The following is a 25,137-nucleotide window of genomic DNA, read 5'->3' as shown; positions in this document are numbered from 1 at the left end:
TCGATTTTAAATTATTTGTATGTCATAATTAAACATTGATATTGTAAACTATCAGCTAAAGGTATTAAATCATATCAAAGGCTAATATATACAGAAATTTTGACTACGCCATCCCATGCTAGTAAAAAAGATCTTCAGTCATGTCATCAAATGCTTCTTCGAATCAAGATTAATGAATTTATATAAAACACCATCCACACTTCACCTTACATTGGGACAGTCTCAAACTTGTCTTCCTCCTTGAGGGTGACCTTGACGCCCTCAGCACTGTTGGCATCATTGAGCTTCTCGCCTCTGAGCTCCTTAACACCCATCTGCGAGGTATCGTATCCGTTCGCGGTAAGATACTCTCGGAAAGCAACATCTTCTTCGGTGATGGTATCCTGTCCAATATGGGGCAGGCAGAACCACGCCATGGCGGCACTAAGTAGACACAGCGCACTGCTGACCCAGAAAGGAGCTTGATTTCCCTTAACGGTCTCGCTGCCACCAGCACTCTTGATGATGATGGGGAAGATATACGTTCCAACGAAAGCACCAAGCTTTCCGATGGCGGCGGCAATACCGTAGAATTGACCGCGGATGGCGGTGGCGCTAGACTTGGAGGCGAGGAGGCCGATGTTGTCACCGGCACCCATTTCACCGAGGGTCAAGAAGACACCGTAGACAACAACGAAAGCGGCGACGTGGTCCGGTGTGGCGAGTTTTCCGTAGCATCCAGCCATGATAAGGCCGACGAAACCTTGGAGGGTAAGGCCGAGGGTGAGAGTTTCTCGAGCACCGAGCCAGTCACTAATGAAAGAGCCCGCAACAGCGCCACTATTTCGATATTAGTACAGGAACGAAATTAACTAATATTGGTAGTTTGAGAGAACACATACGGAATATAGAAAAGATTGAGAACGACGTTCCATCCGAATGGCTTGTAGAGAGCTTCCTGTTCTCCGATGACGATAGAAAGAATAGAAGAACCGTAGATACCGAAAGAGTAGGCAGAGAACTATATTTTTTTGTTAGCCATGCGTTTTATGATATCCGTGATATGTTTCCGGATACTTACATCGTAGATGAACCAGATAAGACTGAGAATGGTAAGTCTCCACCAGTAATACTTGAACACCAATAACCATGGTGTCTTGGTATCTTTCATGGTCTCCTTCCTGAACTGCTCTGGTTCCTCGAGCTTCGTACGAAGGTACATAATCGAAAGTGGTGGGATGACACCGAGGCCGAGAGACACACGCCAGACGACATTCAAACGATCCATTCCAAAGATCCATAGAACGCACAATGGCGCGAAGGCCGCAATGACGAATCCGAAATCAATCATAACGTTGGTGAAGATAATAAACCACCTGTTACGCTGTCCACTCTTAATCTCACCGGTAGCCTCGGAACAGGCAACGGAGCCGGCTGGATATTCTCCTCCAATACCAATACCAAGCAAAAATCTGTATGCGGTAAGGGCGGCTAGAAGCCCACCTACGGAGCCGTTGGCACCATATGCACCGGCGCAAAGCGCGGCGAAGACAATCAAAATAACCGTCGAGGCAACCATGCCAACCTTTCTGCTGCAGTTGTCACTGATCCAGCCAAAGGCCAGCATACCGATAATCGTACCGGCAAAGGCGATCGAGGAAACGTTTGATTGCGCAGGGCTGTTCTTATATTCCTCGCCATAGAGGCGGCCCAAAAGTGTATTAACGGTACCGATGACACCTACAAGCCAAAGACATGTTAGAATGATTAATGTGGATTTTACCGTCAAGTGATACTATTTACTAACCATTGAGATAACCGTCCGAAAATAGACCCGAGCCGCAGACGATAACGGGCATCAGAACCTCCCATTTCGACCTCGTAGCTAACGCTGCTTCCGACATATTGGGGAACTGTTGAACAAAAGATAATGATAGAGAAACTTATCACGATTATTAAACAGACGATCAGACACCTCAAATCAACTCTCCAGAAAAGTTTGAGGTGGAGAGAGTAGATAGAGGAAGAGGTAACAACGGCAGAAGAGGAAGTAGTCCTACGGGGAACCCCAAAGCCTTTTTATGATCTTGAGCTAGCGATCTACTTTAGTTGCTCTCGAAAAGGCAGCATGTGTGCGAAAGATCTGGGTTCATGCGCGGACACCCCGTTCGGTTCTAGGAAAACCATCGGGACAGACCGTGAACTTAAGTTTTTTCTCTTCTGACTACGGATTTGCCTTGTGAAATCCTCTTACCTTGTCTCCCCCACCCTCTTTGTTTGATCGATAGTTGCACTACATAGGAATAGTCATTTATGTAAGATTACCTAGGCATGGGGGATAGGAAGTTCGGGCGGATTTCGCGGGGAAAGATGATTCTAGACATTCCCACGAAAGAAAGCTGACCCGAACAGGCTAGGAGGTGAACACCAAAGGCAGCTAGTATTCGGAATCAGTCAAGGGGGTTGATTGCTGATATCTGGTGTTCATGATCAGACCAGGACCCTTTGCGCCGGTGATCGTTAACAACTAAAGACAAGTGCCCTTAGTTAGGCTAGTCCGTTGTTTAGCGCTGTTCGAGATATTGAGGCTGCAACAGAGAAGGTAGGCGACAAGCTTTCGGTGGCTTGACCAAGATGAAAAATCACTGTCTCAAGAATCGCTTGACGCGTGCGCTTACTCGAAGAGAGTGTCCATGATATCATATGCAATGAGGTCAGGCAGCGACGATGTCCGTTTTGAGTCGCAATTGCTCGATGCAACATGTCCTCGATCTGCAAGAGGAAAAAAGGCAGGAACATAAGCAGGTAATCTCAATGCATGAGCGCCAATTGCATTGAACTGAAGTCGTTCCAGGTCCAAGCCGAAGACCCGAGAACCTCGCCAGAAACCCGGTTAAGGGGACAGTGGAGCTAAGTGGATGGTGCATTGCGCCAGCACGGAGACTTCTGTATCCAGAGAGCTTCTTAGGCCGCGCCATGAGGTCTTGGAACGGCCCTACGGCTTGGCTGCGTCAGTTAATAACAGTTTGGGCAACGTTCTCTGAAGAAGAAATAAAGCGAAAACCGTTAACCTAGTGACACTGTGAAGAGCTCCAAAGAGTTCGAGATTGAAATTTTCCACAGAGCCAATGAGATAACGGCATCCATACCACATAGGCGCAGGAGCCCTTTTCGATGGACAGCAGAAATGTCTGGCTTTTTAAAGGGTCTTGTGGGCAGGTCACCTTCTTGTTCGGAACTGTTTGAGAAGCGACTCAATTTGAGTTCTGCACCAGGCCAAGCTCGGAACCAAGGAGACCGTCGCAAAGAAATTTCCGATCATGCAGCAGCAGCAGATGTGTGCCTCGGTAGAACCACAGACGATACAACTTCTGTTCTGAGGAAGCGGTGCTTGGAATCCTATTTGATGTCGGTTGGACATGTTGGAGAACCTCAGTTCCACTTGCAGCTGGGCCGGGTTTTGGAGTTCTGGATTAGTCAAGAGTCTGCCGTTGCGACCTCTCGCCAAGACCTGCCGTCGCCAGCCGAACGCAAATTTCCTAGCTCGCTCAAACAAACCTTGACGAACAACCATAGCAGAGCCGCTTCATTTCCATTCCACCACAGCCATGACGAGCATAAAGCGTATGCTGGTAGACCCCGCCGGCCATGATAGCATCGCATCAAAGGTCTACATCCGTTCTGCCAAGAGTGGAAAAGTGACAAAGATTGTCCGCGAGATATACTTGCGGACTGACATTCCCTGCTCGTCGCGATTATGCCGGGCCTGCCTGGCAAATGCGCCAGTAGACTCCAATAACAGATGTATGGTGATATCTATATCTACAACAATTACGTTCAGGTTATGTGAGATTAGTGCTTACTCGGTGAATGCTATCTAGCTCGTCCATTCGTCCTGTCCGAGAAGCCGGCAGGCACGACCCAGTTCAAATATGGCCACTACCTAATGCCAGATACCAACATCTTCCTCCAGTGTATGGACGCGATTGAGCATAAGAGTGCTTTCTACGACGTTATTGTACTACAGACTGTCCTTGATGAGGTCAAGAACCAAAGCTTGCCGCTCTATAACCGACTTGTGTCACTCGCAAAGGCGGATGAGAAACGATTTTATGTCTTCCACAATGAATTCCGGCAGGAAACCCACGTTAAGCGTGGGCAAGAGGAATCGATTAATGATCGTAACGATAGAGCGATCAGAGTTGCGTGCAAATGGTACCAGAAACATATCGAACAAGCAAGTGCGGGCTCCGGCGCGAAAGCACCTGCTATCGTTATGCTCTCGAATGACAAGGCAAATCTTGCGAAAGCAAAGAGTGAGGGACTTGATGCGGCAAATCGTGGGTGTACCATCGCATCTTAAGATACTTTTTATTGAAACTAACACTTGTTTAGTCAATGATTATGTTAAGGGCCTGAAGAATGCGGACGAACTGCTTGACATGATAAGCTCCTCGCTTCAAGACATCGAGAAAAAGGCGAACAGAGGCGCCGATGTCTATGCTGAGGTATGTTCATTGTTTCTAAGTCTATGATACATCATACTAACGACTCCCAGTACTTCTCTGTCCCCAAGATGAACACTGGTGTGAGAAATGGTACACTACACCAGGGTACCTTCCACACGTCCACCTACAACAGCCTCGAGGGTACTGTCGGTGTACCGTCATTTGATAAGCATCTTTTGATCGTAGGATTGGAGAACATGAACCGCGCCATAGACGGTGACCAAGTGGTTGTTGAATTGCTACCACAAGATCAGTGGAAAAGGCAGTCCGACAAGTTGGTAGACCAGGATACTTTGACAAAGAACGAGAATGCAGACGTAGACGAAGTCGAAGCGATTGTTACGGAGAAGGAAAGACGTGCTCTGATCGACGAGGCCAAACGTATCCAACGGTCCCAAAATGAAAGTCAGAAAGTCCAACCAACAGCCAAGGTTGTTGGTGTTCTGAAGCGTAACTGGAGATCATATGTTGGGCATATCGATCCTAATTCCGTCAATAGAGCGAAGTCAGGCGGGCAGCAAGTCGTTTTCTTCCGCCCGTTGGACAAAAAGATTCCAAGAATCCGCGTTTTCACGCGCCAGGCTACTCAGCTACTGGGACAGCGGATTGTGGTGAATATCGATACTTGGGATCGGACATCCAGATTCCCCGTGGGCCATTTCGTCCGGGCCCTCGGAGAGCTCGAATCGAAGGAAGCTGAGACTGAGGCTCTGTTATTGGAGTACGACGTCCAGTATCGACCATTCCCGAAAGCGGTCCTTGATTGCTTGCCATCAGAGGGCCACGGCTGGATCGTCCCTGAGAAGGGAACCCCCGGCTGGGAAAAGCGAGTCGATTTACGGGATCTGCTGGTTTGCAGTATCGATCCTCCTGGATGCCAGGATATTGACGATGCTCTTCACGCGCGGTTGTTGCCAAACGGAAACTACGAAGCTGGTGTGCATATTGCAGACGTATCGCATTTTGTGAAGCCGAATAATGCTATGGATGACGAGGCAGCCTCGCGGGGTACTACGGTATATCTAGTCGATAAGCGTATTGACATGTTGCCGCCCCTTCTCGGAACCGACCTCTGTTCGCTGAAGCCTTATGTGGAAAGATACGCGTTCTCGGTGATTTGGGAGATGACTCCGGACGCAAAGATCGTGAACACAACGTTCACAAAGTCGGTGATCAAATCGAGAGAGGCATTTGCGTATAAGGCTGCGCAGATGCGGATTGATGACAAGTATGTTGAACATAATACAAACTACCACAGAAAACATGCTGATGAACGGGAACAGGTCACAGACAGATCCTTTGACGGAGGGTATGCGCATACTATTAATGCTCTCAAAGAAGCTGAAGCAAGCAAGAATGGACGCCGGTGCTCTCAACCTAGCAAGTCCTGAAGTAAAGGTTCACATGGAATCGGAAACATCGGACCCCGCTAGCATCGAAGTAAAGGAACTGCTAGAGACGAACTCACTGGTCGAAGAGTTCATGTTGTGCGCGAACATCAGTGTTGCGAGAAAAATCTATGAGGCCTTCCCACAGACAGCCATGCTCCGAAGGCACGGCGCTCCCCCAGCTACAAACTTTGATGACCTTCGGAGCCAGCTTCGAGCTAGGAAGGGTCTCGATTTGCGAGTTGACTCATCGAAGGCGCTCGCCGATTCACTCGACGGGTGCGTTGATCCGCAAGAAGACCACTTTAACACGCTGGTCCGAATTATCGCTACCCGATGCATGCTTCCTGCTGAGTACTTCAGCTCGGGGACCCAAGCTTACCCCGAATTCCGACATTACGGTCTCGCTACTGATATATACACGCACTTTACCTCGCCGATCCGACGGTACGCCGACTTAGCAGCCCATCGGCAGTTGGCGGCCGCAATCGAGTACGAGGCCTTGGATGAAAGTCTGTACAACAAGAACAAGATGGATGCGGTGGTGAAGAACATTAATATTAGACATCGGAACGCCCAGTTTGCTGGGAGAGCATCGATCGAGTACTACGTTGGGCAAGCGCTGAAGGACAAGAGCACGGAACAAGAGGGATTTGTGGCGAAAATATTTTCGAACGGGTTTGTAGTTTTTGTTCCGAAGTTCGGGATTGAGGGGACGATTAAGGTTGAAACGGCAAAGACGTATGATGCGGACGAGTATATTCTCGAATTGGAGGACGGAAGGAAAGTGGTCCTGTTTGATAAGGTTAAGGTTATGGTAAACGTGGTTAAGGAGCAAGCCACCGGGAGGAGAAAGACCGAGTTGACACTGGCTTGAGGTTAGAATGGCGAAATTCGCCTTTCTAACACTTTGAAGTCTTAAATGTTTGAGAGATAGTATGGAGGTAGTGATTATCATGGACGGGACGCTATACGAATGTTTCATGCAGAGCCTTTTCAATATCGTGAGACCAAAAAATTTTGCTCAAATGTAAGATATTCCAATTTCATATATTCATAATAGAAAGAAGATCCCCGCCTTGGATTCCACAAAAGGAACGAAACGAAGGAGAAACCGCCATTAGCTGATATTACATGGTCCGTTCTCTTATATCAATATCAGCCTGTCGTTAAGAGGGCGTGGCAATTGGCATAATTTCGGCAGACCAAACTGAGACCGAGATTAAAAGGTTGCGCACGCAACAGCCCAGTTTCGTTGCATACGATTCGTTCGCATGGCTTCAATTTTCTTGCGCTTAAATCACCAACCGAAGCCTTTTAAGCACGAGCTAGCCGAAGTGATCCAGAAAAACACGAGGGAGAAATGTGGGCTTGGATAGATGGAATGTGGGTCCGGTTCTTCTTTGAACGAACTCAGGCTTGCTTTCGTGGGGCATGGGTTTACGAGCTGCGCTGCAAAGTCAAGCAAAATGGAAAAAAACAAAACTCGCACATATGCACGACCCAAAAAGAGGAAAAGAAGTTACTTTTTCCTCAAGTGCAAATTCTGTTTGTAGGAGAGAACGAGAGCATTTGATAGGCTGATAGGCTAGGATGTCTCTATTCCGTTAGCTTGGGGAAGCATGTTCATTGCATCCAACTTATCCTGTTCTCGGGATGCCCCATCCTTCTTGCATGCATCCGAATACACATCAGCTGACGAGGAAAAATCAAGGAAGGGGCGTTCAGCGGCAAAAGGAATTATAAAAAAGAGTGGAGAACAGCCAAAGGGTAATGACCAGGGTGTGGAGTGTCATCTATCTCGGGACATTTCTTTAGGTTAGATTTGGTAGATGGTACATGTACATCCGGGAGTGTTCGTTTCGGAGGGAAAATGAGGGATCACAAGATACGAATTGTGAACCCAGCTAAATGCTACGGCGGCGCAGCTCCAAAGACCTCCTTGTCGACGGTACGTAGTTGCATACTGCGTACAGATGAGAGACAGGATGACTTGAGACTAACGATATAAACTCGCTTTTCAGCGAGGCCTTTTGCTCAAAACAAGAGACAAGATATCGAAAAGAGCTGCAAATCAAGACCTCTCTACGAGCATCCTTGCCCAACGGAATGTGGAGTTGCTCATTTTTCGAGCTTATATTGCGAGCGCTTACGCCATATTGGCGATGTGATTGGCTGAGAGGGAATCGAGATATGCCTTACATTGGGACGGGAACTCTCAGGAAGTGAGCAGAGCAGGGTTTTTTTTGTTTTTTTCGGCAAGACCTGGGTTCCTTTTCCTCAGGCACGTTGCTTTTCTTCAAGGGTTAGAAAAGGAAAAATGCTACCAAGATGATTCTCCCATCGGTGGGATTTGAGAATCTATTGATTTGATAGATCTGATTTGCTGGATTAGAGCGGTTGACGGAGAAAAAGTTTCAATGTCGGAATAGATCGAGACTTCCGTATAGGGAGGTTTGTAGGCAGTCGGATGCTTGAAAAAAGTCCATCAGCCTAGCCTTGAACTGTCGCGGGGAGACGGTAAAGCCGTTCGTGAGATCTGATACATGCGGTTGAACTTGTGAAATATTGGTGTATCGATAAGCTCATCATGCATAACTAAAAATTTCTGTATCGTGCGAGCTTTGCTGATCTCAGGAGTGAACGGATATATTCACCCCCCGGATGAACCCTTTAATGATGTTATGGAGCACTCGTTCATGGGCCTTTCAGCTTTAAATGTGAGGCTTCGCTGTGAGTGGTGGGCTGCAGACCCGAGTCTTAGGCGCCATCCAGCCAACGTTAACAACGTCTTTTTGAACCACCATCTGAGAGGTTTCTCGCTAAAGGCTTTAATTCGGCGCCCCTCGGTTGTTGCTGCGTGGTACGAGCGATATCATCATCGTTTTATCGAGATGCCATGCGCCGCAAATGTTGGGCTGGTTAGTGGCTGTTTGGTATTCAGTGGACATTCATACTCGTCAAACCCGGATTGCTAGAGCCTTACATAATGATAGAAGTGCTGATAAGGCCGCCGGATGGTGATCGAGGATGTATACTTGTGTAGACGTGGCGAACGATATCGATATGTCGTGCGAGAGAGTTTGTCAGCGAGCTACTTAGCTATCGATACTCCCTGAAAACTTCCAGATGGAATCCTTTCTTCTGATCGGCAGCTCCTCCCGCCATGTCCCTTTTGGTCAGGCAGACAATCCGGAGTACATACTTTTGAGTTCAAAGGTCCTGCCGATGAACCAGGTCGACCCGAGGATCTGGGGCAGCGGTAGATGCCTTCATTGGACGACGTCGTGAGTGTTTCAGCGATGGGGGAAATTGGCTGGTATATTAATGCTATCGACAAGCATCATTTCTAGAGCTTCCCTTTAGACTCCATCTTCAACTTCGACATTCAGTATAGGCTATATTATAAAGCTTGACAGGTCTTAAAGTTTTTACGAGCGAACGCTGCATGCATAACTCGATACTTTCTCTGCATCTTGCATCTGACAAGCGGCCGATACTAGTCACTATTTTCACAACTGGTTTAATTCAATGACTAAATAAATGCCACGGTTGAAGCAATATCCGCACCTGCCGAATCGATACAGTGATACGACAAGGAGGAACTGAAGATCATATAATTACAAGCGCTGTTTTCGTCGTTCCTCGCGCATTGACGTTTCAGTGGCTTTCCATGGTTAGCCAGTTGGAACCACGGATTCTCAATATAAAGCGTCCAATCTAATTCATGCGAGAGAGCACACTCGAAACAAGCGACCTAATATATCAACGGAATAGGGCAGCAACATCTGCTTGCAGCAGAAGAGGTCGTTGTCGCGGGTATTGTGCAGTATCAAAAAGGAGAATTCTGTCGCTATAATCCACCTACTCGTATCTCTGGATTGGACGGGCTGTTGGACCACCTGTTGCAGATGCGCACGGGTCACGGATGCTTTGCTTCTTGACCATATGCGGCCTGGACTTACGTATTTCGACACTGTAACCGCAAATTGATCTCGAGGTACGTACCGATACATCAAAGTTGCCTCGTCGAGTACTTTTATAGGCACATGCAGGAAAAATGTCAAATGCAGTTCTCTCCTTCGACGCCGCTCTGCTACCAGGCCCTTTTTCTTTCTTTCTTTTTTCTCCGAAGTCTCAAACCTTTTTTACCTTTCTGACGTTTTTGCTTCTTACCCTTCTTGCCTGCCCGCACTTGGCCTGTGATATTTTCGATTGATGGAAGTCATCATTTTGGGTTTATAATATTAATCGAGCTGCTTACCTGATCATTCACTATTATCCTGCTGAAAAGACATCTTTCCCAACCCTCCGCGTTCTTAAACTAATTTTCTCACTCTGACATACAGACAGAGTTTTCCCTATTCCACGAAGTAGAAAAAAAAAAAAAAAAAAAAAAAAACCGTTCCCACAGCCCGAGTGCGAAGAAAAAGAAAATAATAAGAAGGTTCGTCCTAAGGTTTTCTCCCTCTCCCATCCCCATCTACGGCGAGCGGACAAGACATCATTGTTATTATTATCAAAGATCGATCTCGTGGTTTTTTCTATCTTGGGATGGCTGTCAGCATGGTTATATCGTGGTAGAACTTAGTCAGGTCACGAAGAAACGGTACCAACAGCGCAGTTCAAGCTAGGGGGAACTAGGATTCAAAATCCATCCGTCCGTCTGTCATATCGGGATCGAGCTAGATGATCTCCATTTTTTTTTCTCCATTCTTTTTTATCGATATGGCCATAGTAACAAAGACCGAAGTATCGCAAGAAAAGAAAGGAAGGAAAAGCGGTCCTAGATAAAAGATATAATCCTGTTTCCTAGATTCCTTCCTCCCTTCCCTTGAAGTCTCGCCATTCGGGTTAAGAGCTACGCCAGTAGGACGAAGAACGATTTGGCTTGCGTGCTTGACACATCAAATCTCGATCCGAACCGGGCCACAAACACACAGCGGCGACCGAGTTTTTTTTTTATTTTTCTGATTTTTTTTTTTTTAGTATCCAAATATTCAATATCGATCGACGATAGGTTTCCTTGGGAGGTCGATAGATTGATAGAGATAAATTGATTAGAGGTACGTACTGATGCAAGATGGTCACACCCCTCCTTGACCTTGTCTCTGCCCTAGCCTGCACACCCCTCCTCATGGTTCCTCTAGCCCCTCCCAAGAAAAAGCATAAACAGACAAGAGCGAGGAGGAAGAAGAGTTGACAGCGTTAACAGCTCTCCCTCTTTTCATTTCTTGTCAGTTTTAATTACTCGTTCCCCCATCATTTCTGCCTTTTCCCTGCACATCCAGCCCAATAAGCCGTCACCCCCTCTTTCGCTGGATATTTCTTTCTGGGGGAAGAACACACCCTCATTCTCGTTCCGCACCCCTCTTTCCTTATTTTGTGTTCCAGCCATCAGCCTCCTTTTTTGCAGTGGTGTGTGCGTTTCGCTATCTCACCTCGAATTCTCGGTTGGGCAGTTATAATTGCTGCACCTCTGGCCTGCACGCTGCAGGCTTGCTTGCTGCTGTGTACGGAACTGTACATACCTGGTGCATCAGGCGGCCCCGGCTGGCTGGATAAGATACAGGGAAGCCGGCGGAGAAGTGGTGTGCAAAGGTTCCCAGAACCAAATTCGAACTAGGTGCGCCATACGTACAGAACAGACGAGTTCGTTCCAAGCCGTGACTTTGTGCAGCGACGTTTTCTTTGGGAGGCCGTTCGTGTCTCTCATTTTCTGCCCGAGAAGAAGCTGCTGTCGTCGTTCATTCGTAGTCGTTATTCTAGACGAAGAAGTCCGTCCGGCCTGCGCCCTTTTCTTTTTCCCTTTCTCGAAAACAAGATCCTGACGGTGACTTGACTTGACTGTACTGGCGGAATTGAAAATCGAATCCGGCGGCTTTTTCTTTGTTTTCTTCTCATCATTCATTCAGCCATTCAATCAGTCGGTCAATCATTCATTTTACTTTTCTTCTTTTTATTCCCTTTCCATCATCAGCTTACATTACATACTTTTAACTGCCAACCAACCACCGTCCGCAGCCCGCCATCCATCCATCCCCTCTTGCCTGTTTGTCCGTCCCCTCTTTCTGGGGTTTCTGTCCTATCCTGTCCCTTCTTGTTCAATCAGAAACTGGCTGGCTTGGTTGCTGCTTGCCAGTCGCTCAAGTGCGTTACAGAAACTGTGTCCCCCTCCACAATCCTTTCCAGCCATCCCATCCCATACACCACCACACCCATAACCCTCCGCTCTATCACACAGGCACGTTTCGTTTCCAACCGCATCTCCCTAACGCGTCTTAACTTTTTCTAGACAGGCCTACCCGTTGTATGTGTTCCTGCTTGATCGGTCCTGCGACCTGCCTGCTTGACTACTTTGCCCAGAAAAAAAAATAAATTCTAAAACCTTTTTTTTCTGTGGAATTGATAATTAGTCCTTTCCACTCTTTTGATCTCGCTATCGCGATAACGTTTCATAGAAGAAGGGTAGCTGCATCCAAACCGCTTCCCTGTGGACGTGGTTGCAGTAGGGGACGTCAGACGGGACCGGAAGGCTACAGACGGCCTCAGCAAATCGGGTCCACCCTTATTCTTCTTTTGGTCACAACCGTCACCACTGACTGGCTAAGTTGGGATTTATTTTCGATCCTGATCCATCCTACCTTGTCGCGCTTCACCAACCTCGGGCAGCGATCACATATCGCTCGCGACCAACCGACTTTTGACAGACCGAGGCAGCCAGTATGAATCCGCCACAGCCGTCGACGTATCAGCAGCAGCATCTGTTTACACCACAGCCATCGCCGTTGATGGTGAATACGGTATCGCTTGATGGTTCCGGCACTATAAACCCGGCGACACTGAATCCTGCAGGTACGTTTTTGACCTAATCCCCTAGATAAATGACGGAGATGATTGTAAGCATATGCATATGCATATACATATTCCTATATATGTATCTCGCTTCACTAAAAACACGTGCTTTCCACGGAGGCGTCGCAAGAGATTCTTCGCTTGCTTGACTGCTTCAGGCCTTGAGTGGAATCACCGATCGTGTCGAGAAAATATTATTTGCATCAGCATCATGATCATGACACGATAAACTGACGATAGTTGTTGTATCCAGTTCTGTCGAACACTAGTCCGCGTGGAATCAAGCGGAGTAGATCTCCGGATTTATACAAAGATCCTTCTTTGAACGAGACTGCAGGACGAGGTATGTATCCTAATCGCAATTCCCTTCATCACATCACATCGCAGCGATGCTGACTTCCCGAGACCCCGCAGATGGCAGCGAAATTCAGAAGCGGAAACGCGGCCGTCCGCCAAAGGCAAAGGGAACCAACTCTGCTCAAACATCTCCCCAGCAGGTCTTGAGCACCCCCCTACAGCCTCAGGCCCCTCCCTTGACCATCCCTCCGACAGTTCCACAGCAGCAGCAAGTAGCTGTATCACAACCTCAGACCCCGGCCCAGGTGCCAGCTGTCGTTCCAGCAACGCCGACTCCTGTTGCTCCCACAGCGAAACCGACACCGGCAAAGCCTGTCATTAAAGCTTTGCCTACCGTTCGTGATCATACCACTGACCAATTAACAAAGGAAGGTGACGAATACATTCCTCGCGAAACCGACGACGATGGCGAGAAGAAAGTCATGCCGACTGGGCATCTCAAGAATGGACGAGAATACAAATGCCGGACATTCCTAGTACCAGGACGTGGTGAGAAACTCTTCATGCTTGCAACCGAGTGCGCCAGGGTATTAGGTTATCGTGATTCATACCTCTTGTTCAACAAGAACCGATCTCTCTATAAAATCATTGCTACTCAAAGTGAGAAGGATGATTTGATTCAGAAGGAGCTGCTGCCATACTCTTATCGCTCCAGGCAGATTGCAATTGTGACCGCAAAGAGTATGTTCCGGCAATTTGGTAGTAGGGTTATCGTGAACGGTCGAAGGGTCAGAGACGACTACTGGGAAAGTAAGGCCCGTAAACAGGGCTTTACCGAAGAGGATCCTGCTGGTGAGAAACGTCCAGGTGCTGCAAAGCAGAGAGCACAACAGGCGAGTGAAGCTGCTGCTGCTGCTGCTCAACACCCCGAACCACTCTACACCAACGATCCTGTTACCATCGATACACAACCACAGCCTCAAATGGTTCAACCGGGTTTGGGAGGTCCGGCTCCCATCAGTCTCGCTCCCCTGCCCATGATCCATCTCACTCCAGACGACAGTCGCATCAAGGATGCGTTTCCGAACGTTCCCAGGCCTCGACAGGAAATCACTGGTCCACCATACATCGACAGGACTTCCTCAACCCCTCACTCGCAGCTGATCGAACAGGGTCATCAGGCTGCCAGTTGGAACAGGGACTTTGGAGCCCAGCGCGTTATGAGACAGCAGATGTACAACGAGAGCTACTGGAAGTCCAAGTCTCCTCCACCGATGCCAACTCAGAGTCAAGGCCAGGCAAGGCAGAGTACCCAGCAGCAGATTCCAACTCCTCCTACCTCTCTTCATGGTCAGCATGCTCCTATGCCAGCTCATCCTCAGATGACACAGGCCCCGATGATGAGCCCACAGCAAATATCGACTCTGCATCATCAGCAAACTCAGGGCCACCAACTTCCTGTCACTCAGACTCCCGTCAGAATGCAAAATATCAAAGCTGAGCAACTTCACCAAACGCCGACCGCCTATATGCACCAACAAGGGATCTGGCAACCGCAAACCCATCATAACCAGGCCCACATGTCCCCTCCAACCGGGCATGCCCAACCCCATCACACTCAACCACATCTTGCCCAGATTCCTCAAGGTTACCAGATGCACCCACAAGCTCAACAGCAGCATTACCAGCCAGCTATGTACGGTCAACATTTCATGCAACCTCAGCAGCAGCAGCAGCAACAGCAACAGCAACAACAACAATGGAAATCCCAAATGCAACAACCCCATCCAACCCAGTGGAGTTATCCAGGCAACACTTAGACAGAATTTCCGGAAACCCCCTAGACTGATGAGTCTTGGGCAAATTTTCAAAATTACCTCGCTTCCCTCGAGGATCCTTTGAAAGAATTTCCTCCCAACCAAGAAGAAATAAAGACTCGCGAAAGAAAGGCTCCTGAAGAATTAGCCGCCTGGACCGACGATTCTCTACTTGATTGGATTTTCGAGACCTTTTTATCAGCTTTGAACATTTACGATCTCTTTTTAGTTTACAGCTTCCAATACTCCGAAACGACACCATCCGTCAACCTCCTGGGTGTTGATTATTTTTCTTTATTATCCTGAATGAGAGCTCTAGAGAAATATGGGAAGGATTTCGGATGGAATTTGATCGCATCTAATATCTAAAATACACGTACCCAAGACAATGCTGGTCATATCCTGATTAACACTCTTATTGTACCCCTTATCTTACTACTATAAAGTAACTTGATATTTTCAGGCTACTTAACACAGTTTCCCTATCTTTCCTTTGTCTGGATCGCCCTTTCGCCTCTACTATCGTCGTCATAGAGTAACGCAGGCCGAGTGCCTTAGTTACCGAATACGCTTCGAGAAAAATATTATATCAAAACATCGTAGCGTCCCATATTCCCTGGTTTTCTCTCAAATTCTTTTCTCTCTTCCCTTTACCTCACCAGACATATTACGGAGTACGGATGGTTCCTTTTTTTTTTTTTTTTTTCTTTACATCTTCCACCTATTTTCCGGGCAGGTTCATTCGAAGGTATAACTCATATGCTTTGCTTTTCTTGCCGTTCATGCCGTTATTGTAATGCAATGTTTACTGAACTATCGATCTGGACTTTCTGATTTTTCCCCTTTCGGTTTACTTTAATTTTTACGTTTTGCAATCATCGAGGGTATGCACAGTGCGACGGGAATCATTATTATCTATCAGTTTTGCAAGTCGGGCTTCGTGCAGGTTTATCTCGTTTTTGTCGTTTTTTTTTTCCCACGGTTTACCGATAAAGCTTATAAGCTTTGGGTTCTTCCCATCACTACTCCTTTCCTTTTTACCATTCTCACCTTTACGCTGGCTCGAGACCTATTGTCTTCGGGTCGGCCGGTTTCATTGCCAAGATATTACTTTTTTACTTTTTTCCCCACTGGCCTTACACTTTTGCGCTTCCAATGGTAATGTTTCCCTCAAATCCTCTGGTATTTCTATTTTGTGCGTATTCATTTCCTCGTCACAGGCTTCTAGTTATTCTGGAGCATTCTAAAAAATACTTTTTCCCCCCTAACTTTCGACCTTTCATCTCTTCCGTGGCCTATAAACCTTATTACCTTGACACCCGAGGTTATTTATTCATTATTGATTGCCGACTTTTCTTTATTTTATTTTCTTTCCATCAAAATTCTTAAGGGGAGGAGGAGGAAGAGGAGGAGAGCTAGAGATACCCCGTGTGTGCATGCTGTTTTACCGGCTTCTCGTTTGACTGGTTTCTTGTTTCTCGTTGCTACTTTCCTCTCTCTCTCTACTTTGCTGTTGGCTTTCTTCTCTTCAGTATATTATCGTTATGTAATTACAGAAAAAAAATCCGGTGTGGGGTTTCCTTCACAATCGCCACCGGTTCCTTCGCGGGAATATTATCATGCATATATTTTATACATACTTATCTCCCTATCCCTATTCTTCTTTTCTTGATTCTGCATGGAGATTTTCCATCTTAGTTTCTACCTATTAGAAGTGGAGTGAATGTGCGGTTGCTTCTTGCAATTAGTTCGGTTTTAGAGATTCCGTTCTCGAATTAATGGCTGGAGTCAAAGGATCTGGGACATCGTGTCGAAAAAACGGGGTTCCTTAAGCCTGTGATATAGGCTAAACCGGAAAGGCCCTTTTTTTTTTTTTTTAGAAGCTGAAGAAATGTTCTTATAGCACATGCCGTATAACATTTGTTCCTCCTGAGCAAGGCGAGGTCCTACCGCGGTAGACGCCATGGATCACGTTCTGTGCCTTTCCACACACGGCCGACGACGCATAATAGGTATATTATTATAAGCATGAGTCTTCGTCTTCGCCTTCGAATGGGTTTAGGCAAAATTCGGTTCATATAATTGGGATGAAATTGACAAAAAAGAAACAAAATTGTGATGGTCGATTTTGTATTTCTTTGCCACGCTGATTCCTGGTTATGCGGTGCCGCTTACCAATTAACTATCAGGCGAGGATCCGGATACCGGTGATTACTAGACGGGACACGCAGGCCAGAATCAGTCGACGCGTGTTAAGATATGAAAAGTACTTGATACCTGTATATACTTTTACCCGGCTACCCAAAGATCGAGTCTGGAGAGTGCCGTAGATGAAACCCAGGTCTGAAGTAAAACAAGGAAGCTAGAACTGTCACGGACGGCAGCTTTCGGTCTGAAGGTTTGGATGATATGCACCAGCCTGAGTGCGGACTAGTCCTCGCCAGCCGGGTTCGGTCGGTTTTTCTTTGGGCCGCTGCCAGGAAGGCCTCTTAGCGCTGTGTAACATCAACAATGGCGACAACGCAACAACGCCAACAGCTGCCAGACGGAACAGCCAGGCAAACTCTTGAGATCCTCTGAACCGTGAACCGCGGAAATTGGATCGTCTATATTCACCCGAGACATCGTGTCATCCATCTGTCATTACTTGAACCCATTACGTACATCTCGAATAGACGAGATTCAAAGCTAGGAGGTGGTTTCGATGTCGACGGCAGTCTTTGGCTCCGCTTTTGGGCATATATAAGACAGGAGTGCTCCGCGTTGTCCAATGTTATCCCGAGAAAGGGTGAGCTTTCGTCTAATTCGCACGCAAGGACGTCCGCAGGGGGGGAGGGCAACGACGGCAAGGAGTTTTGGAGTCAGCAGCGCTGGGGAATGAAAGGGTCTCCTCTGACCTCCTGTCGGATACCTCTCTTGATGATATCTAACTAACATTCCATCGGTTTCTTTAACGAGGTGGCAGCGTCTGGTTTGTTTGCGGCCACGCAAGGGGATCCAATGAGAAAGATTTTATCGACGAAATCTCTCAATTGGCAACTAGAGATTCTGTAACCCTCGATTCGTCAAGAAACTAGCTCAGCCGGCGTGCCAACAAGACCGTAGGAGACAGGATGGAGATACAAAACCCCAGAGCCTGACTCTCTTGGACCTTTTCCTCGAGTCCCTCACCGATTAACCGTCAAACTTGCCAGCAAACCGTCCGCCTTTGCTAGCCACAAGGAAACAAACACTCGCTTCGCTGCTGGTGCATGTGTTTCCGTCCTTTCTTTTAGTCTTGATGTCTTTCTTGTGGTGATTTCTGTTGGAAAGTTTAGATCAGAAATCAAATCTTTTAAACTTTTCGTCATTCTTTAGTGGTTTTTTTTTCTCGCTCAATTACCCTCCTTGGATTTCTTTTATTTTTTTTTATTTTATTTTTTTATACTACCGGCCATCAAAAGGAATTCAGTGAGATATATGCACGGTTGATAGAAAAGAATGCAGTTCTGTCGGCACGGTATCTAAAGAATTTTACCATCTCACCGTTTCGCTCGAAGCCGATAACCGTGAGAACAACGGCTGTCAAACACGTTATATAACCACAGAGCAGGCATCGAAATTTCGGATTCCGACTTGTGTGCACTTTTCCAACCAGAAAAATTCCGCATCGGGCACCTTGGGCCGTTTCTTCTCCCCTCTCAGCGGTTGCCCACTTTACCGGTTAGCAAGCTGGAGAGACCTTTTTTTGTTGTTTGCTGTTCGGTTATAATCCTCGTCGGTCGAGGTTGGGCTGCAGCTTCCCGAGTGTGAACGGCTACGTTGACGGCCGGCTCGCATATCTTATCAACTCTCCTTCTTCTCCTTCCCGTCTTTTTCAACTTATTCACCAACGGGCGCGTGTGTTAACGCATCTCATTGGCACAGTCGCTTCGAAAACAACATATATCACCTTTGTTGTATGCTGTTGTTTCTCGTAAGTGTTATATTTTTATCCCCTCGATGTTGGTGTTTGGGATTATGCCATCGATGATACTGACGGGTACGGGTTCCGTTGTTAGACATTTTATTTCCCGTGGCAAGCTTGAAGAACTTATTTATACCTTCCCTTTCGGTGCCTCCTTTGCCCGGCATGCCTGAGAGTATTTCTTCGGTGCCTCATTTTGCACCCGTTCTTCATCGCACCTCGGCTACTCCGCAAGGTACAGCTATAGATCCGGACTTCTTTGGTTCGGATGCATCTATAAAACCTGTATTATCTTCATCGTCCATTCGTATACACCATAGCACAATATCACCTTCTCCGACTGCTCTCTTAAGTGCGGGTTCCCTTAAAGAATCTGTTCCAGCAAAATCTGGTTATCTCACATACACAATGGCGCCTGGTACGCCTACCTCTACCCCAATAAATGCACCCCACGTACCGAATGGTATCTTCGGCTGGAGGATGCCTGCGGAGATCGCATTCTTCGTCTCCGTCGCAATTCTGGGACTTTGTCTCCCCCTCGGGTTATTCCTATACCTGAGACGAAGACGTCAGGCTAAAGAACCCATCGACGAACTCCCCAGCCCATCGAGTTCATCGATGAACACTGATCTCACCCTCCGTGGATCAACCACCCGTCCTCCAACAGCATCGAGTTGGTTGGAGATGCTCAAACATCGGACAGAGACACCATCCCCGCCACATGCCAACGATGATAACAAAGATACCTACTATGAACCTCCAAAGCCTATCAACTTCGCACGAAGAAAGTTTTGCACGAGGAAGAGCGGGCGTATGTCGGAAGCCGATATTGAAAAGGAAGTTAGAGAACTTGACGAGGAGGTTAGGAGACGGAGTAAATTGAGTCGATCGAGGGGACAGAGTGTGGGTGTTCTACCGGATTTGGAGGATCCGTGTAGTGAATGTGCTTTGTCGTATACTCACGATGAGAGGGGGCATACTCAACCGGTCGAAGGGAGGAAGGGGACCCCGATACCTTTCTTAGCGAGTGTAGAGCTTGACTTGGCCGTTGTAGCAGCGGTTGTGAAAGAGGATAAGGAAGAGCGAGAGGAAGAGGAGGGAGAGGGAGAGGGAGAGAAGGAAACTATTCGAGAGGATATCGACGAGATCAAGGCTGTGGAAGAAAAGGTCCAGAAGCAGGGCAAGTGATCGGGACTAGCTGTAAGGTTAGCCTGACGAGGGTGTAGTATACTATTTCGTCTGTACATATTGATATTTCCTTTGTATTATCCGGAGGTTGGAGTTCATTAGGATTGCTTTCTATTGTTGAGATTTTAACGGCCTGTTATATCAGTATCCTTTCAGTTATCACAGAATACGACTGTTGTTCTGCGTACATTCATTTCCCCTGCAGCTGTGATATCGAGATCGAGGCTTGAGAACAGTTTGTTGTAATTTTGATCCAAAATGTGTTGTCGACACTGTAGGACTGGACATTGTTTTGGAGAGAAGCCCTCAAGAACTGGCAGGGGCGAGGTATAAAAGAACGTATATGCGTACCTCGTACCCCCAAAGTCTTTCTTATCACTACATCACCCTTCGCCATCATCCTTCAACGTCCGATTAACAATTCTAATTTTGATAGTTGACTTCCAACTCGTTCATCCCTTCAGCATCAAAGGGACAGGATGGAGAATAAGCCTCGATCGATTCAACCGCATCCTGCGGATTTCGCCAAAGAAATGGTTGGCAGAAAGAGCGAATTCACTATCGATACCAAGGAGTGCGAGCCGCTCAATCCAGAAGTCATCGGTGAAAACCTGTAAGTGACTCAGCAAGCTCGGCTTTCATATCGCCTGAAGTCAGTTATAGCTATGTTAATTAACACTGACTGGATGCTTCTCTCGGATCTAGATTCACTGCCCATTTCCCTGATGAGACCCCAATCATGTTCCAGATGATCCACCTCAGCCCTATGTCGCTGATTACCTGGAACTTTTTCTGTCAAAAGATTCATGGCCAAACCCTGCCATGGTTGAACGGACAAGCCATCTACTTTCCAGAAATCGACAAGTACAGGCCTGCATCCTTTATTCCAATTCACAACAACATGAAAGATAGCACCCCGTTCGACGGTGTCACTGTTACCTTCAGAAGAAGCAGGAGTGGCTCTACCACGATTCGTGTTTGGGGTCTCACCGAGCTCCCAATCGTCATCGGTGGCGTCCCGCTCCGAATTTCCTGTCTCATCGTCGATGCGCTCCCGCTGCATCGTACCACCAGCGCCTGCCCAGTCCCGGACTTGCTCCTTCAGGCAGCTATTTTCAATGGTCTGACTACTCCTCTCGAATACGGCTGGGGGCTCAGGACTATCAAATGCAGAACGGGGACGGCCTTGATTAACACCCAAATCATGCCGGAAACCGGGAACATTGCCCTGGAAGTTTACGTCGACGTCGCTAACCCGAAGCCCCACAAAAGAGGACCAATCTACGATTTCGGATACAGTGCCTGGTTCGGAGAGGACTCCGTTTTCAACAAGTGCGGCACTATGGAATTCAACAAACCGCACGCCGACTTTAGTCTCGAACTACGTGGGGTATTGCAGGCATGTTATGCCATCAGAGACATCAGTACCTACTCTTACAGTGCTTTCGACTTCACCGACGTTGCGTTCTATTGCTCCTCCGGCCATGTCGTCAGCTGGGCGGACCAGTGGTCAGCACATGGCAGCAACCCCCTTTGGGTGAAGAAGCTCCGAATGGAACAACGTTTCAAAGATCTTTGGGCCGAAATCATGCTCGCGATTAAGGCCGCAAACAAGACCTTCCACTGGTTCTACATTGAGCCCCAGCATAACGAAGAAGCCACGGCACTGTCCCATGCCGCATTGATGCGTATCCCTCGCTCGACCCAACTGCTCATTAACGAGCCCCATAACATCCTCAAGTTGCGGGCTCTCATGAAGGCGAAACAACGTCCGTCCAACCATCTCGAGGGACTGTCTTTGGAAGGTGGGATGTGCCGAAGGAAGCATCCTAAAGGGTTCAAAATCGATCTCCGTTGCATCTGCACGAAGCAAAACAAGCCGTGGGAACAACATTTCCACTACTGAGATTTTGCTCCTTCGTTGCAGCAGCACTACTCTGCTTTACACTTTCGTTGCTGTGTTCTTCCTTCTTAGTTATGCATTTACTTTGACTGGGAATTTCTATGTTCGAAAATGATTACTCCCTGATGATTCCAGAGCTTTCTTTAACAAGGCATCTCCGTTCCACTTGGGCAATCTTATATACTGCTCGTTTCTTTCGTTTTTCTTTCCTTTATGTTCACCCTTCGCACCAAGAATTCTTATTTTCACAAGGACACACGCAAAATTACTTTATAACATCCATTTCCGAAACAGCATCTTTTAACGTTTCAGGTTTTCGGGGTTTCTTTATCGTCACCTTTATCCTGTAAACTAGTCGGTACTTTATTCTTCTGTTCCTCCTCCCTCTTTTCAACCTCGTCTATCTTCTTTAATAAAAATGAGATGGTATTATCCCGGGCCTTATCTAATTGCTTTAACCTTACCAAAGGCATACTGCTATAATCCACCCCCTTCGCAGGTTTCGGTTGACTGGTTTCTTCACCAGCGTCCGGCGTTTTCTCGCTCTTCTTCCTCCCCATTTTGTCATCCAATAAATTCCTTAGTACGACAATACTCTCATCCCGACTCTTCAACTCCTCGATCAGTTCTTCCTTTTCCTTCTCATCTTCCTGCTCCTGCTCCTTTCCTGAAACCTTGGTCTTCTTCGCAAATTCTCCATCCGCACCCTCGTCTTTATCAACAAGATAAGCTCTGATGGCCTCCTTCGCCGCACTCTCAATATGCTGAAACCTCACAGGCCCCAAAAGCTGTCCACCATACCACCTCGCAACCACAATGCTCCCCTCAACTTTGTAATCATCCAAAACCTTCAACAGTTTCTTACCGGCATAGTTTTCTCCATCGTCATCCGATCCGGTGTTGTAAGCTGGGAGACCGGTGAGCGTCCTTTGAGAGGAAGGTTTACGCCACGCTAGGATGCGGTGGGAGGCGGTGGCGAGGTCCGGATGCGATTGGAGTTGACGTTGGGGTGCCGTTGGAGAAAAGTAGGCGATGAAGGTTGAGGCGCGGTCTTCGATTTGTCTGGAGACGTAAAGGGCGGATGAGGCGAGCGACGTAAGGGAGCGAGGGCGTTTAGGTGGCATTTAAACCAGCTTTTTTGGATGATATACGATGATATCATGTAATTTTTTTTGCATATTCTGTGATGTAGAGTGATGATGGGTAGTGACTCGATGGCTTCAATGCCGCATGTTGCATTGTTGAAGGGACAACACATAGAAGATACTAAATAAAGAAGTTTGAAGTTGACCATATCGTATTCTATTCTAATGTACAAGATGGATTGCGGCTAAATTGCAAAGGCGTCGTCGAAATAATTCATGATGGTACTTTTGAACATCCCCCCCCTTCAACGCCGGGTATAACATCAAAATCTTAGGTGCAAGTGGTACGCGGGTGCTAAGTGGAGGTCTACTCCATAACATCTGCATCATTGCCCCACAGCCCTTCGATCTTGAATTCCTCTGCCCATTGGGTTACAATCTCTTTCGAGTCCTTGAGTTTGCCATCGGAAGTGACGGCATCGGAGCTGCCGTTTGTTTCGACTTCCAACTTTGGCGCCTCGATCCAGCCGATGATTCTTCCGTCTCTCCAGTCTGTGACTACCGCCCTAGCAGCACTTTCGATGTTAGGGACACCGCCCTTGCCCAATCTACCCTTCTTCCTAGCCACGTGAATCAAAAAGTCCATTGTGAGGTCTTTCTCCGAAATTCCGGTGATTAGGGGCGGAAGTTGGTAAAGTTGGGTCAAGTGTTCGAGTTGACCTGGCTTGTCAGCAAGCCTCGAGAGAAGCAGAGTAACCGCAGGAACTGTGGTCTCTGGCATTTGTTTCGGCGGCAAGGCATTCAATAATGTCAAAGCAGCGGCATCGATTTCCTTTCCAGGGAAAACGATACCCGGCGAGTCTAAGAGTTTGAGCTTCGAGTCCAACTTGACTTCACGAACCGATGTAGTTACACCAGCCTCTGCACCAACGGGGCAAGCCGTCTGAGTGGAACTACCCCTCGATAGGATTGCGTTGATGACAGATGATTTTCCGACATTAGGATATCCGACAACCCCGACGCTGATAGCTCGTTTCAATTGCTTCAGTTTGGCATAGGATTTGAGGGCATTGACGACAGTCCTTGCCGTAGAAGCCGTTGTAAGGTCTTTGTGGTCGAATGTGTGGGCGCCTGTGGCGGGTTTGCTTGCTTTGATTGGGAGGGTTGGGAAATATCTTCTCAGATGTACCAACCAATCCTTGAGCACTTGTGTCGGAACCAAGTCGATTTTATTCAGAAGAAGGATGAGTCGTTTGGAACCCAGAGAGTCTGCACGAATTTGCTGCTCAATCGCCAACGATCTTGTTCCGATGGGATCTCTGGCATCTAGAACATATAGCAAAACGTCTGCTGAAGATAGGACAGTCTGGAAGTGTTTCGAGAAAGATTTGAGAGAAGAGTCCGGTCGGTTGGAAGTTATGGCGGTTGGGATAGAACGTGAAGGGCCATCGTTTTCGTCGTCTTCGTCCATAGCATCATCAGAGTCGCTGCCGTCGGCACCTTCGAATTGTCTTGCCCTGGCCCTTGCCGATGCCAATAAAGCAGCCATGGCGTTTCCATTGCTCTGTTTGAGATCGTTAGTGCGTAATATAGCTTATAGAGACAGTGCAATAGTACTTGGCCGACGTCTTCGCCCTCATCCATTTCCGAGAGTTCGCTTTCTTCCTCTTCCTCCTCCTCTGCGTCTACCATTTCATCCACATCAGACCCATTCCCCTCTGCTGCTGTCGATTTAACAGCCTTCAACTTGGCCTCTTTTCGCTTTAGTTTCTCTTCCTCTTTCTGTCGTCTCCCCTCCTCTATCTCCTCTAGCACCTGCTCCTTGTATGGGAACATGTTTGGTATCCCGGGGTCTTTCTTTAGTCGGCTTTTCCATGTGGGGTCCTTCTTCGACGCCTTGCGATCTTTCCTGGCCTTAGCAGCAACTTTCTTCTCGATCTTGTGCCTTAGCCGGACTGGCACCCTCTTACTTTGTTTCTCTGTAGGCATGGCCCAATTAGCCTGAGATTGCTCATGGTCCTAAATCCGGAGGGTGAGACAATGGAAACTTACTTGGGCGAACCATTGTTGAGCGGCAGCGATGGTGTCTAAGGGTGGAATTGATTGGGCAGAAGCTGTGGTTTTCTTCTGCTTGTAGATGGTGGTGTCTGGTCGGTCGCAGTAACTCGACA

General features: G+C 47.5%; 7 protein-coding genes across 7 annotated transcripts; 4 read left to right on the top strand and 3 right to left on the bottom strand.

Annotated features, from left to right (window-relative positions):
* Window positions 1-206: 206 nt before the first annotated feature.
* On the bottom strand, window positions 207-1,883 carry DFL_007463 (uncharacterized protein; the record flags this gene model as incomplete). The annotated part of the gene is made up of 4 exons (XM_067637050.1): window positions 207-819; window positions 882-1,000; window positions 1,061-1,719; window positions 1,787-1,883. The coding sequence occupies 4 exons, from the start codon at window positions 1,881-1,883 to the stop codon at window positions 207-209; spliced, it is 1,488 nt and encodes a 495-aa protein (XP_067488605.1).
* A 1,704-nt stretch (window positions 1,884-3,587) lies between these two features.
* DFL_007462 (uncharacterized protein) lies at window positions 3,588-6,752 on the top strand (the record flags this gene model as incomplete). Its single annotated transcript, XM_067637049.1, has 5 exons — window positions 3,588-3,783; window positions 3,861-4,319; window positions 4,375-4,487; window positions 4,538-5,715; window positions 5,771-6,752. 5 exons carry the CDS (start codon window positions 3,588-3,590, stop codon window positions 6,750-6,752), a joined length of 2,928 nt encoding a protein of 975 aa, XP_067488604.1.
* Window positions 6,753-12,600: 5,848 nt separating this feature from the next.
* Window positions 12,601-14,847, top strand: DFL_007461 (uncharacterized protein; the record flags this gene model as incomplete). Its single annotated transcript, XM_067637048.1, has 3 exons — window positions 12,601-12,730; window positions 12,984-13,073; window positions 13,136-14,847. The coding sequence occupies 3 exons, from the start codon at window positions 12,601-12,603 to the stop codon at window positions 14,845-14,847; spliced, it is 1,932 nt and encodes a 643-aa protein (XP_067488603.1).
* Window positions 14,848-19,198: 4,351 nt separating this feature from the next.
* On the top strand, window positions 19,199-19,978 carry DFL_007460 (uncharacterized protein; the record flags this gene model as incomplete). The annotated part of the gene is made up of 1 exon (XM_067637047.1): window positions 19,199-19,978. The coding sequence occupies one exon, from the start codon at window positions 19,199-19,201 to the stop codon at window positions 19,976-19,978; it is 780 nt and encodes a 259-aa protein (XP_067488602.1).
* Window positions 19,979-20,457: 479 nt separating this feature from the next.
* On the top strand, window positions 20,458-21,884 carry DFL_007459 (uncharacterized protein; the record flags this gene model as incomplete). Its single annotated transcript, XM_067637045.1, has 2 exons — window positions 20,458-20,591; window positions 20,684-21,884. 2 exons carry the CDS (start codon window positions 20,458-20,460, stop codon window positions 21,882-21,884), a joined length of 1,335 nt encoding a protein of 444 aa, XP_067488601.1.
* A 305-nt stretch (window positions 21,885-22,189) lies between these two features.
* DFL_007458 (uncharacterized protein) lies at window positions 22,190-23,005 on the bottom strand (the record flags this gene model as incomplete). The annotated part of the gene is made up of 1 exon (XM_067637044.1): window positions 22,190-23,005. The coding sequence occupies one exon, from the start codon at window positions 23,003-23,005 to the stop codon at window positions 22,190-22,192; it is 816 nt and encodes a 271-aa protein (XP_067488600.1).
* A 328-nt stretch (window positions 23,006-23,333) lies between these two features.
* DFL_007457 (uncharacterized protein) lies at window positions 23,334-25,031 on the bottom strand (the record flags this gene model as incomplete). Its single annotated transcript, XM_067637043.1, has 3 exons — window positions 23,334-24,530; window positions 24,584-24,945; window positions 25,019-25,031. 3 exons carry the CDS (start codon window positions 25,029-25,031, stop codon window positions 23,334-23,336), a joined length of 1,572 nt encoding a protein of 523 aa, XP_067488599.1.
* Window positions 25,032-25,137: the final 106 nt, after the last annotated feature.

Source organism: Arthrobotrys flagrans (genome assembly GCF_004000055.1).
Source record: "Arthrobotrys flagrans strain CBS H-5679 chromosome Unknown unitig_8, whole genome shotgun sequence".
Lineage (NCBI taxonomy): Eukaryota > Fungi > Ascomycota > Orbiliomycetes > Orbiliales > Orbiliaceae > Arthrobotrys > Arthrobotrys flagrans.
The sequence above is the reverse complement of the archived record's forward strand: the minus strand, read 5'-3'. Positions and strand labels throughout refer to the sequence as shown.